This window comes from Coenobita brevimanus, chromosome 23, assembly GCF_032717465.1.
Source record: "Coenobita brevimanus isolate Jiangsu-jjx chromosome 23, ASM3271746v2, whole genome shotgun sequence".
Taxonomy (NCBI): domain Eukaryota; kingdom Metazoa; phylum Arthropoda; class Malacostraca; order Decapoda; family Coenobitidae; genus Coenobita; species Coenobita brevimanus.
In genome coordinates, this window is record NC_136976.1 from 63,867,363 (window position 1) to 63,881,353 (window position 13,991).

General features: G+C 42.4%; 1 protein-coding gene across 1 annotated transcript in view; it reads left to right on the forward strand.

The window, feature by feature from the left end:
- The first annotated feature begins 1,535 nt into the window (after window positions 1-1,535).
- Window positions 1,536-13,991, forward strand: part of Dna2 (DNA replication helicase/nuclease 2) — a 193,535-nt gene continuing 181,079 nt past the window's right edge. The window contains exons 1-3 of the mRNA XM_080267024.1: window positions 1,536-1,620; window positions 2,188-2,354; window positions 2,474-2,899. Of these exons, the coding sequence (XP_080123150.1) occupies window positions 1,536-1,620; window positions 2,188-2,354; window positions 2,474-2,899 (678 nt within the window). The remainder of the gene's footprint in view (window positions 1,621-2,187; window positions 2,355-2,473; window positions 2,900-13,991) is intronic.

Consider the following 13,991-nt stretch of genomic DNA (forward strand, 5'->3'; position numbering starts at 1 on the left):
GAACGTAATACCATCACAGTGACATAGCCTCATGCTGAGATCAATCAGAGGCTCCTAGTGCCATAGTAATAATTAATAATGTGACAGACAAACGAAGTAGACTGCCAACAGTGATAACAGTGCCGTGGCCCCAGTGAACGGAACTCCACCTGACAGATAGAGCCTGGAGTTCCCCCGAGTGACAGTATTTGGTTTCACTGCCCTAGGACTCCTGATCTTAGTTAATGTGCTATTCACTTTACCTGACCTTGTCTCAAATAGTATCCTGCATGATACTAATACCCACAATCTAGACCTAAATTTTATAATTGCCCAGAATAATTACTCTTGTGACATCTACCCGTTCCACTTGTAGAATTTAGAAATACACATGTAAGGTTGTTGCCTTGAGTTTTTGTGTCCTGCCTCTCTCGTATTTGCTTAGGCTCCGGTCTAGAAAGAGAACCCAGCTACACACTATAGGCATTACAGGGACGGGAAGCCGACCCTAAAACACCTAGCATTACACTGCCAATCGTGACTCAGTCTTACAGCTACCATGACTCCATCGTGACCATCTTACGACCATTATGACACATACTTACAGCCATCGTGACATTGTTTGTTATCGGCGTTTATCATGGTCAAACTTCATGAGTGCCAATAATTGAATTAGTGGTGCTATCGTGGTTCGATTATGGAATGTGTGATGGGGGCTGCCGACAGCGTTCTAGTCCTTACAGCCCGGGGATGAGCTGTTCGGTGTGGTCCGCAGTGTCCCCAGTGGTGGCCTCCAATGCTGCGCTACCGTGTGTTTGAAACTGACCAAATTAATCACCAAGTCTGTAAAAACACACGTTGCTTAGAGGCAAAGTGGGGATCCTTTCTTTGGCTCAATGGTAATGTGTGTGCCCATGAAGTGTGAGGGCCTGAGATCGAATCTCGGTCAGACCAGTGATTGATTTGATTTGTTCAGTTTCAGTCCAGTTATTACAGTTGTCCCCAAGGAGTATAGGCAGAAAATTTTGTCTCTGCCTCAAGACTTGTCTTTAGTAGGGCACTTGGGAATGAAGAAGGTGCTGTCCCTCATCTGGCAACATTTCTACTGGCCTGCCGAAATGTTTCCCAGTATTGCTGGTCCTGTCACAACTGTCAGCTAGTGAGTAAGTGTGGTAGTTCCATTCCTGCAGCCCCCTTGATTTCTCTCCCCGTGTTTGAGGCCTCATTGACTAGAGTCCTTCTTGATATTCTTGGGCTTCTGCCTAAGATCTCCTCGGGACACCAATATGTATATTCTTACTGTGATGGACGTGGCCACTAGATACCCTGAAACGATCCTCTTAAGGAACAGTTTGGCCACAGCAGTAGTTAAGGAGATGAAAAATTTACCCGATATGGTCTTCTGAAGGAAGTCCAGTCAGATCAGGGGAGTAATTTAGTATCCCGACATTTCCGTCAGACTCAAAAGGAGCTAGGAATCTCCCAGATCACGTCCCTTGCGTACCATCCTCAAGAGTCAGGGAGCCTTGCAGAGGTTTCACCAAACGTTGAAATCCATGATTAAAAATTTTTGTATTAATCGGGAGAAGGATCAGGACAAGGGTCTGCCTCTGCTGCTGTTCGTCACCCGGGAGGCCCCAAGCAAATCCCTAGGCTACTCTCCCTTCTAGCTGATTTTCGGGCATGAAGTGAAAGGACCTCTCAGGTTTCTTAAGAATCAGTGGGTCCAAGTTGATGACCAAGTTAATTTACTGGAATACGTTACTCAGTTCAAAGAAAGGCTGGCCAGCAGCTTAAAGGTTGCCAGGAATCATGCACTTGGAGTCTTCCCAGGGAAAGATTAAGAGGTGGTATGAGCATTTCTGTAAAGCAGCAATCAGGGAGTTTTCCCCAGGAGATCAGGTACTAGTTATGATCTTGACCCATGGTCAACCTCTGCAGGCAAGATTTTGGGGCCCTTACACAGTAGAGAAGACAGTGGGGGAAGTCGATGTGGTTAACCTCGGACAGGCATAAGGGACGCAGACTGCCATGTGAACATGTTGAAACAATGCCACCGACGAGAAGGCGTGGTCTCCCCAAGCACAGTGTGTCATATCTGCGGTGGAGACTAAAAAAAGGACGACGGTGGCCCGCTGGACGTTACTGGCCGGAGGGACGATCACGATACATGGGGGACGCTTACTAGCAAAGTCTCCCATTTGACAGAAGAAAGGCGAACTTCAAGCATCACCCTCCTTGGAAAGTTTTGGGGGGTTTTCAGAGACACCACAGGGCGGACCGAGGCTGCCGAACATGACGTGGATGTGGAAGACTCCCAGCCAGTGAAGCACTCCCCCTACCGTGCCAGCCCTCACAAGCAGACCATCCTACAGGTAGGGCAGGACTACATGCTGCAATAGGGGCTGGTGGTGCTGAGCAAGAGTGAGTGGTGCTCCCCCGTCACGCTGGTCCCAAAACCCGGTGGGTCCTACCAGTTCTGTATTGACTTTAGGGAGGTGAATTCAACAAGTCAGACTCCTATCCTATTCCTAGGGTGGATAATTGCATGGATAATATAGGCAGTGCCCGGTTCATTACTAAGCTTGACTCGCTGAAAGGGTACCGGTACTGGCAGGTCCCCCTAACTGAGAGGGCTCAGGAAATCTCCTGCTTTGCAGTTGGTGGCAACATCCATCAGTGCAAAGGCATGCCCTATGGTATGAAAAATGCACCTACCACCTTCCAGAGGTCAATCAACAATATTAGCAGGGATCTTGACTCTCTTGAGGGATGTGCAATTTATATGGATAATGTGATTTTTTGTGACTCCTACAGTAGAAGAAATACACTGAAGCTGTATTGCAGACTGTCCTCTGCCAACCTAGTTCTTACTTTAACGAAGTGTGAGTTTGGAAGTTACATGGTGCGGTTAGAGCAGGTCTGTCTCCCTGTTACCAAAATTTAGGCCATAAACCAGTTCCCCCAACCCATGAACAAAAGAGAATTACAGATATTTGGGGGGATGGCAGGTACTCTACCGGAGATTTGTGATTAATTTCTCTAATATTGTAGCTCCTTTGACTGATTTGTTGCAGAAGAATGTAAAGTATGAGTGGAAGTCAGAGTGTGAGAAGGCCTTTTCAAGGCTAAAAGCAGTTTTGGCCGGTCAGCCTATACTTAGGGACCCCGATTTCAGCAGCCGTTCAGATTAGCTATTGATGCTATTATAGTGGCGTCGGGGCTGGTGAAGTGTTGCTGCAAGATAACTGTCACGGTGTGGAAATACTTCAATAAGAAATTTAATTAGGCCCGACAGAATTACTCTACCATTGAGAAGAAATTACTTGCAATCATACTCACCCTGCAATATTTCTCTGTGTACGTAGGGGTTCTGCCTTCACTCCAAAGTCTGCACGGATCATCACCCCCATAAATTCCTGGCCAAATTTAAGTACAAAAACTCGAGACTGACCAGTTGAGGCCTCCTCCTACAGGAATATTCATTGGAATTTCACCAAATCAAAGGGGTAACCAACTCCTCCGCCGACTGCCCATCGAGGACTAGATCGTATGTGTAGGACTGTAGGTTTAACACGAAATTTCTTTTTCCAGGAACGAACCAGCTTTAGCCTAACCAATGACTTTCTACCTGCGGATTATGGACTGACCCTTTTTAATCTGTGCTGGAGTGGAGCCTGGAGGTCTCAGAAGTCACAACCGTACGTCATAGCTATGATTATGCATTCGTTACATACTTTTCGTTTTATATATATATATATATATATATATATATATATATATATATATATATATATATATATATATATATATATATATATATATATATATATATATATATATATATAAATAGCGAGAGAGAGAGAGAGAGAGAGAGAGAGCCTGATTAGGGTAAATGAAAAGTATACACGAGATATGTGAAGAGAATGGAGAATGAAAGACTGACTAAATGAGAATGAAAGTTGGATGTAGGTGAGGTGGAGGGAGGGAGAGGGAGGGGTAGACCGAGGATGAGGTGGAGGGATGGAGTTGAGAGGTATATGAGGGAGGGGGGGTGCGTTGAGGGGAGGGTAGTCAAATGGTGGGTGAGAGAGCGACTTGGAGGCGTTTTGTCTGCGGCCACCCTTTGCGGGATTAGGGCGTCGGGCTATAGATAGATAGATAATCATTTTCTTTTATAAATGATGTTTCCTGATTACACGATTTTGAGAGTGGGTAATTTATTAGTAAATAAATTATTTTCAGGAATGAATCAGTGATATTAGATTATAGATATGATATACAAAAAAAAAAAAAAAAATAGTCCCAGTCTGTCTGGTCTCCTCGTTTGTAAGGAAGTGCGAACTCTCTTAGTTTAATTTTGAATAATGATTTTTTTTTTAATCATTTAATACTGATACTTAGTAGAGTTTGTAACTGTATACACTAATATTTTTGCAACATGTATCCCTTAAGATTTCCCGCCGCGCTATAGTCTGTTCTTCAAAACACTGAATTTAAAAGAAACTTACGTGACAGAAAAGTTTGGACAAAGCACATCAAGAAAGGATGGGGAAGGGGAAAGATAAGGTACAGGTATATTCATTTATTTTTATTAGTCATACATTTTTTTTTTTTCTTTATTAACATACCAAGTAAGACAAAAGAGGAGTTTGGTTTTGTTAGGCTGTTTCCTCGCATTAATATTTGTACCGGTTACTGGACAATCCGTGACACATTTTGTCTGCCACAAATATTTATTACTGTGAGGCTTTTCTGATACTTTTCCCTTTTGTTTGGTGTTTGTTGCAAGAATTACTTGAATTTTTTATATTACCTCACCCTTATTTTAAATTTTATTTTTGGTTTAAATATAAGTTTTTCATGTTTCTAATTTTTAGTAATATTGGTAAATTTGCAGTTTTAGACAGTCAGGGTTATTTTTTTTTTTTTTTTTACCTAACCCAACCTAATCTAGCTAATTTAGTGTGCTTAACATAATGTAATAGACTTACCGTACTCTAATCTTCAGTAACTCATCTGACCCAGTCTGATCTAACCTAACTGAACTAACAACCAAGAAGCATGAATGTCTGAAACTGCAAAAATACTGAAATATTATATATAAGTACTTTATTTTGCTGTTTTCAGTCTCCCCTCCCACAGGGAAAAAAAGCACTACTGTACCAATAAAAATTACAATAATTGAAACATGAAAGCCGTTAGAAAAGAGGATATACGGTACTGTATATGGGTGGTAACTATATACTGGTAACCAACCAACAGGTGTTCCCTACGTGTCAACAAATGGATTGGCGAAGGATTGGTGTCCCTTTCCCGAAAACAACTAACTAAAAATACAAACAAGAAGCCCTGAACCAGGACTGACCAACAGATGACAACTAAGGACCAATCAAAGGACATGATGCGGATTGCAACATGGAATGTAAGGGATGTGAATGATGAAGTGAAAGAGAGATTGTCCAGGTTCTTGAAGGTGCAAGAGTGGACGTATGTGGAATAACTGAGACTAAATGGAAAGGTGAGAGAGTGGGAGTGTGGATGGGGTATATGTGCAGGAGTAGGTGAGAGAGGGCAAAAGAGGGAGCATGTATTGTTGTGGGCCAGAGATGGAAGGAGAATATTAGAGATTATGGTTCAGTTGGCTCAAGGATTATGTGCATAAGATATTGAAAGCAGGAAACAAATGCGGGCGATTGTGTGTGTGTATGCGCCAACACAAGATCGTGCAAGCAGAGTGAAAGAAGAGTCCTGGGCTATTGTGGAAGCATGCATGGAAAAGTTTGAAAGGAATGAAAGTGTTTTTGATTGGAGACATAAATGGAAAAGTAGGGAATGTGAAAGTGGATGGAGTAGTTGGTGAGTGGGGTGTTCCTGCAGAAGTGGATGAGAATGGCAGTGCTCTAGTGGACATTTGTGCGGAGAGGAGGTTGGTGATAACCATTACCCTGTAGGAAAAGAATGATCCACAGGCTTACGTGGCAAGTGTTGAGAAAGGTGTGTGGTGAATTGAATGATTTGAAAGCAGTGATTTATTGTGTGTGTGTGGATTACAGAATAAGAAGGCCTGTAATGGATGCAAGAGCATACAGAGGTTTGGGGAGTGAACTTTCTGACCACCACTTGGTGGAGGTGAAAGTCAAGGTTCTAATGCAATGGAGGAATAGGAGGAGGGAAGGAGAGGAGGAGTAGTCCATACAAGGAGGGTAGAAAGGTTGCAAGAGGATGAAAAAAAAAAAGGCAGAATATAAGAGAAAAGTGGAGGAGCGATTGGGTAAATATGATTTGGAGCAGATGGGGAAGATGGAAGGTGTGTGCAAGAAATTCACAGAAGAAATCTGTTCAGCATGTATTACCTATTTGTAGTATACAGGAATTGAGCAATGCTCGTGTTGTCCTGTCTTCATATCCACATTTATCAAGTCTACCTTTACACACATGAATGTTTTTCTCATGCACCACCTCTTTGTCTAAGTCGTTCCAAATATTTAAGTATTTACCTAATATACCTAATTGTGATATACACGGAATGTACTATGCTCGTGGGTTTCCGTTGCTGTTTCTTAATAAGTCGAATTTAGCTTTAAACTCGTTTAAGTTTTTAGACTGGACGATCTCTTTGTCCAGGCTATTCCATAAGTCTATACTTCTGTAAGGAAAGCTATATTTCTTGATATCCTTCAAGCAGCTTGACTTTTTCAATTTCATTCCGTGTCCTCTTGTTGCTCTCTTATCCCATACAAACAGATCTTCTTTGTCAATTTTATCTACTCCCACCATGGTCCTGAACACCGCAATCATGTCTCCCCTCTTTCTCCTTTCCTCTAACGAAGGCAAATCCAGTTTTTCCAGCCTCTCTCTGTATGACAGGTCTGTCAGACTGGGGACCATCTTGGTTGCTGTTCTTTGTATTCTCTCAATCTTGTTTATATCTTTCTTTTTGTGTGGGGACCACACTACCGCTGCATATTCTAACCTGGGGCGGATCATGGCCACTATCAATTTTTTCATCATTTCCTCATCCATATAATGAAATGCTACTCTTATGTTAGTCAAGAGTTTATAAGTCTCTCCAACGATCTTGTTAATGTGCTTTTCTGGTGAAAACTATCTTGGACCAGCACTCCCAAATCTTTCTCTTCTCCTTTTTGTGATTAATTCATTACCCAAAAAATAATTCAGTGATGGTCTCCTGGTACTTTTACCCATTTCCAATATTTTACATTTCTTTACATTAAATTTCATTTCCCACGTCCGGCTCCAATTGTGTATCCTATCCAAATCCTCCTGCAGTATTTTACAATCCTCCTCAACCTCTATCTTCCTCAAGATCTTTACATCATCAGCAAACAGACTTGCATAACTTGTCACTCCATCTACCATATCATTTACGTAAATCAGGAACATTACTGGCGCCAACACTGAGCCTTGAGGGACTCCACTTGTAACTTCCCTCCATCCAGACATCTTTTCTTTTATTACTGTCCTCATTTGTCGGTCTCTCAAAAAGTCTCTCATCCATTCCAGAAGTTTCCCCTTTAGTCCTCCTATATATTCTAGTTTCCACATTAGTCTCTTATGAGGTACCTTGTCAAAGGCCTTCTCTAAGTCTAAGTACACACAATCCACCCAACCATCTCTCTCCTGTACCACATCAATCGCTCTTGAGTAAAAGCTTAACAAGTTAAAAACACATGACCTTCCACTTCTGAATCCAAACTGACATTCAGCCAAAATATTCATCTCTTCCAGATATTTTATCCATCTGTCTTTCAGGATTCTCTCACACAATTTTGCGACCATGCTGGTTAGAGACACTGGTCTATAATTCAGGGGTTCTTCCCTGTTTCCTCCCTTGTAAATTGGTACCACATTTGCCCTCTTCCATTCTTTTGGCACTTTCCCCTCTTCCAGTGAGCATACAATTAAGCTGTGAATTTTATCCGCCAGTTGTTCTCTGCATTCCTTCAGTACCCAATTAGAAATTCCATCAGGTCCTGGGGCTTTCCTTACATCTTGAGTTTCCAGTAATTTATACACTTCCTGTACCTCCACTTTTATATCTTTCATCACAGGAACATTTCTAATCACTCCCTCCCCTTCCACAAGCTCCTTTTCTTTAGTGAAAACTGACTGGAATCGTTTGTTCATTATTTCTGCTTGCATTGCCGCATCCTTAAAGACCTCTCCTTCTACTTTCAGTTTGGTGATTCCTTCCTTTTGTTTCAGTTTGCCATTAACAAATCTATAAAACAGTTTGGGTTCATCCTTGCATTTGTCAATTATACCTTTTTCAAAATTCCTTTCTTCTTCTCTACGTATTCTTGTGTATTCATTTCTTGTTCTTTTATATTCTTCCTTTGTTCTGTCGTTACCTCTCTTTCTCCAATGTTCCACGCCTTATCTCTCTCTTTTTTTTGCTATCATACACCTTCTATTAAACCACTCCTTTTTCCTGTTTTCTTTCCCTCTTACTCTTGGTACAAATTTTTCCACTCCCAAATTATAGAGGTCTAGAAAGATATCCCACTTCCTCTGTATCTCTCTTGTTTCTCTGAATTTTCTCCAATCCGCATTTTCAAAAAAGTTTCTCAATCCTGTAAAATTTGCTTTCCGAAAGTTGTATCTTCCCTGTCTATGAAGCTCGTCTCTTGGCTCGACGTTTTCCTATTAACATCTGGAACTCAATGACCACGTGATCACTTTTTCCCAAAGGACAGAGATATTCCAATGATTCTATTACATCAGGTTCTTTGGTGAACAGTAAATCTAACCTTGCTGGTGTGTCCTCATCTCGAAACCGTGTCTCTTCTTTGACCCATTGCGTCATCACATTATTCATTATTATATTTAATAACATAGTGCCCCACGAATCCTCGCTGCCTCCCGAGTACCATTCCTCCCAGTTCACCTCTTTACAATTAAAGTCGCCCACCAAAATTATATTATTGCTTTTCTCAATTATTTTTTGCAAGTAGTTAGTGTGTGTTTTATTGCCAGATGCCATAATCCCATAAGGGGTGGCCATTTGACAGAGTTATTTGTTTTATGGGGAGGGGCACTAACCCTCCATAACCCACTTGTTGATACGTAGGGAGCACGTATGGTTTGGTTATATGGTTACCACCCAGCGTTGTAAATGGTTTCTTGGCTTATAGGAAACCATTTGGCTTGTCACTCAATGTAAAGCCACCTGTATAGGAAAGAAAAGTAATAAGAAGTGACAGGAAAGATGGGAGAAATAGGAAGAGAGGAGGGCAGGCAAAAAAAAAAAATTCGGGGAGTGAAGGTTAAAAATGGTAGATTGCCATTGGAGAAGGGAGGAAAAGTGAGCAGATGGAGAGAATACTTTAAGGAATAGTTAGCTAAACATAGAGAATGAAAATAATGTGAGCATAAGTGGCTGGGAAAAGGAGGGAAGTGAGAAGGGAGGAAGAGATCTGTAGGATGGAAGTACTGGAAGCAATGGAGAAAGTCAGTATGGGGAAAGCCCCAGGAATTGATGGAGTGTGTGGTGAAATGCTGAAGTGTGGGGGAGATAGTGGTAGAATGGATATGGAAGTTGTGCAGATTGGCCTGGGAGGAAGCTAGAGTCCTGGAAGTTTGGAAGTCAGGTATAATTATTCCCCTGTACAAAGGAAAAGGAGAAAAAGAGGTGTGTGGTAATCATAAGGGCATTTGTCTTCTCAGTGTACTGTAATAGGAAAAGTACATGGTAGGATGCTTATTGACAGAGTTAGGGAAATAACAGGGATTAGTTGGATAAGAACAGGGAGGTTTTAGGAAGGGAAGAGGTGTAGATCAGATATTCATTCTTAGGTCTTTAGTGGAAAAGAATCTAGAGAAGGGGAAGAAGTTGTATACAGCCTTCATGGAATTGGAGAAAGGATATGACAGGGAAGATAGACAAGGATTGTGGAAAGTATCAAGATTATATGGGGTAAATGGGAAGTTGCTGAATCCAGTGAAGAGTAGGCTGTTTTTAGTCATAAGTGGGGTGAACATTGTCATTTTGGGGTGCAATTTACTAAGTTTAATTTTTTCCAGACATACACTCAATCCTTGTAAATCGCGGCAATTTGGGTCTGGACCACTGCTGTGATTTATGAATTCCGTGATTTATGAATAATAACTCTTATGTGAAAAGTTAATTTGGGTCTGGACTTTGGCCAACCCGGCCCCACAGCACCCTACCTACACGTATCTAGGTACCATCAAACACAAACATACAAATTTAGGAATATTCAGTCCATGTATTAAATAGAAATAAGCCATGTCATGGGATCTCACCTTAATCCTATGACGAAATTGCTTAAGTGAATGGATTGGGATGGTGTTGGGAAGAACTTAGAACCTCTCAATACTTGTTCTTCCCAAACCCTTTCGCCAGCTTTGAAAACTTCTCTCTCCTCTCAACACGACGAATGAGCTCCAGACATTAACTGTACAATAACTGCGGCAGCTTCTTGACGCCATACTGCTTAGAGCACTTCACTGGGGGGTCGGGAGGGGCCATGGCAGGTAGGAGGCGGGGGGAAGTTGCACAAAAAAGGCAGTTTGCTCTTGTACTCCACGGCGACGGTCTGTAGTGTGTGGACTGGCGGGACAAGAACAACAACAACATGGCTGCATTAGTATGCACATATGCCACCAGGGACGCGCGGTGATTGGTTGTTGGGTCGCGATTTTCAATTTGAATGCTGTGATTTACAAGTCTCCTCGGAAAAGGACCATTTGGGTGCCTAGATCGGCGATTTTCGTGACTTAACAGTGATTTAAGGTTGCCGGTAGTCTGACGTCCACCTAGCCGTGATTTATGAACACGCGATTTACGAGGATTGAGTGTATTTGATGATTTCCAGATTTTGTTTTTGAGTTCAGATAACCGTGAGTTATAAACTGCTTTTAAGCTTAATTTAGCTTGTTTAGGCAGGATGAGGGTGGGGAAGGCAGCAGGTGTGTCCGGGTTGACTGCCGAAATGTTGAAGGCCTCAGGCGATATAGGGGTGAGTTTAGTCACTGACCTGATAAATAGGATTATTTATGAGTGTGTTGTCCCAGATGATTGGCTGAAGAGTGTAATTGTAAATGTGTATAAAGGGAAGGGTGATGCCCTGGAAAGAGGGAATTATAGAGGTATAAAGCTTTTAGATCAGATAATGAAGGTAATGGAGAGAGTTTTAGAAGGTATGATTAGAGAAAGAGTGAATATTGATGAGATGCAGTTTGGGTTTATGCCAGGTAGGGGGACCACTGATGGGCAATGAGAAAGCTTGACTTGGAGGAGTGGCTGGTTAGGGTGGTTATGGCCATGTATGTGGGTGCTCACACCCAGGTGAGAGTGAATGGAGAGTTGAGTGATGAGTTTTCCGTGAATGTTGGTGTGCACCAGGGATCAGTCTTGAGTCCCATGTTGTTTATCATGGTACTTGAAGCCCTTTCACGTGACTTTAGAAACGGACTCCCGTGGGAGTTGTTGTATGCTGATGATTTGGTGTTGATTGCAGAGAATGAAAGGGAGGTGGAGGAAAGGTTTAGGAAGTGGAGAGATGGTATGGGGCAAAAGGGTTTAAGGGTAAATGCAGATAAAACAAAAGTGATGATATCTAGGGTTGGTGGCGGTACTGTCAAGGACGAGGGAGAGTGGCCATGTGCAGTTTGCCACAGGGGTGTGGGAAGTAATTCCATCTTGTGCGGTGTGTGTGATAAATGGGTGCATAAGAGATGTAGTGGTATCAGAGGTAGACTGCGAGATAATGCTGATTTTATGTGTACGGCGTGCCGGGGTGAGCAGGTGGAGATCGTCAGACGTGAAAGAATTGAACTTGCTGGTGAATCTCTTGAGTGTGTGGAAGAGTTTTGTTATTTAGGAGACATGTTGTGTGCTGGAGGTGGGGCTGGAGCTAGCTCTGTGGCTAGGGTGAGAAGTGGTTGGAAGAAGTTCAGGGAGCTCTTGCCTCTCCTGACATTGAGGGGGCTCTCCCTACGTGCTAAAGGGTCTTTGTATGCAGCGTGTGTTAGGAGTGTAATGCTGTATGGCAGTGAGACCTGGGCAGTGAAGGAGGAAGACATTCGCCGGCTCAGACGTACAGAAATGACAATGATTAGGTGGATGTGCAGTGCGTCCTTGCGTCCAAGGCCTGGAGGGGCTGGGTTTACAATGGAAGAGTTGAGAGGTAGGATGGGACTGGAGTGTATTGGTGTTGTGATGAGGAGAGGTAGATTGAGGTGGTTTGGACATGTGGAGAGGATGGGGGATGATAGTTGGGTGAGGAAGGTGAGAAGTGTTAATATTGGGGGTGGGGTTATGAGGGGTAGACCGAGAAAGACATGGGACGAGGTCATTAAGTGTGACCTTAGGGTTAAGGGACTGAACAGGGAGGCTGCAATGGATCGTGCAGCGTGGAGAGCCGCCATTAGGTGACCAAGGCCGACACATGCAAGCATGTTGGAGCCTTTAAAAACGAAAACGAAACGTTTTAAAGCTGTCTGGGAGTTTAGGTTAGCTAGAAACTGTTGTTGGACACATTTGGGTGGGTTTAGGACTTGGTTGAGGGGGAAACTCAATGCTTAATAACACATCCCCATACTTTACATGTTAAATCTACCCTGAGATATGATACTTCGCCTAACGGTGGGTTTTTACTTGACCAATTGCATTGTTAAACTGGGGTATACTGTACAATATTTCCGTGTTATGCAAGCGGTGACTTTACTGTAAAGTTACCGTATACTGTACTGTACTCACCATGCTGTAGTAATATAGACGATTGTGTTGATATTTTTTGTGTTTAGTGGTGCAGTGACAGTTAATGCTGTAAAAAATAAATATTTTAATCAGGGTTGGCATTGATTAAATCAAATTGATTTGATCACGTGTTTAAAGCATTGATTTTTTTTTTTCCTAAGAAAATGATGATTTTTTTATTTTAGTTTTTTTTTTTTTTTTTTTTTTTAATCTAAAAGTTAACAAAATAAAATCTGGAAAAATAAAATCTTATAAAAGTTGTGTATAACTTTGTGTTGGCATTCATTTATTCAGATACTTAAGCAAGCAGATTTTGGAGAATGGTGCCATTAGAAATTGCTACATTGCATGACAGAAAAGAAAAAAAAAATTTACATTTGTGTAACTAAGTATTGAAATTATTTGTCTGTCTGTCTATTGGCTGGTAACCATATAACCAAATTTTGGATCCTGGTGGTTTAGTGGGTAATTATTGTGCTCCAATCGGATTGAGCCGGTGAAAGTTTATATCCAAGGGGTGGTTGGGGTTTATTGCTCATGTAATGCCTCTCAGGGATGAGTGGGGTTGGTCATTCTCATCTTTAATGTCGGGACCAGCTGCCTGGCCTCGGGCTCCAGCGCTCCTCATGGGGAAACGTGGGATTGGGTGATGGATGGATGGATCTATCTATTGCCAGACACCTCAATCCCGTTCGAGGTGGCCACAAACAAATCGCTTCCACGTTGCCCTGTCCCCCGCCATTTCACTGCCCTGCTTCCAACTCACACCCCCCTCTCTCATATACCTCTCCACCCCATCCCTCCATCTCATCTTCGGCCTCCCCCTCCCTCTTCCCCCCTCCACCTCACTCACATACACTCTCCTCGTCAGTCTCTCACCGTCCATCCTCTCCACAGGGCCAAACCACCTCAGTGTATTCCTCCTAACGCATCCTATCACATCCACATCCACACCACAATTCTCCTTTATATCCTCATTTGTCAGCTTGTCTCTCCATGTGACACCACAGGCTCTTCTTAAATAACTCATTTCCACTGCTTTCACTTTTGACTTGTGTCCTTCCAACAACGTCCAAGCTTCACTTCCATACGTTAGAGTTGGTATCACAGTACTGTCATGTAGTAACTTTTTCACTTCCATGCTCACTTCCCTGTTTCTTATCACTGCTTTCAAGGAACCAGCAAGAAATTATTTGTACATCTTAAATAATGAGCCACAAATAAAAAATCAAAGCCATAAGACTAGGTAGGCTGTGCATGGTCA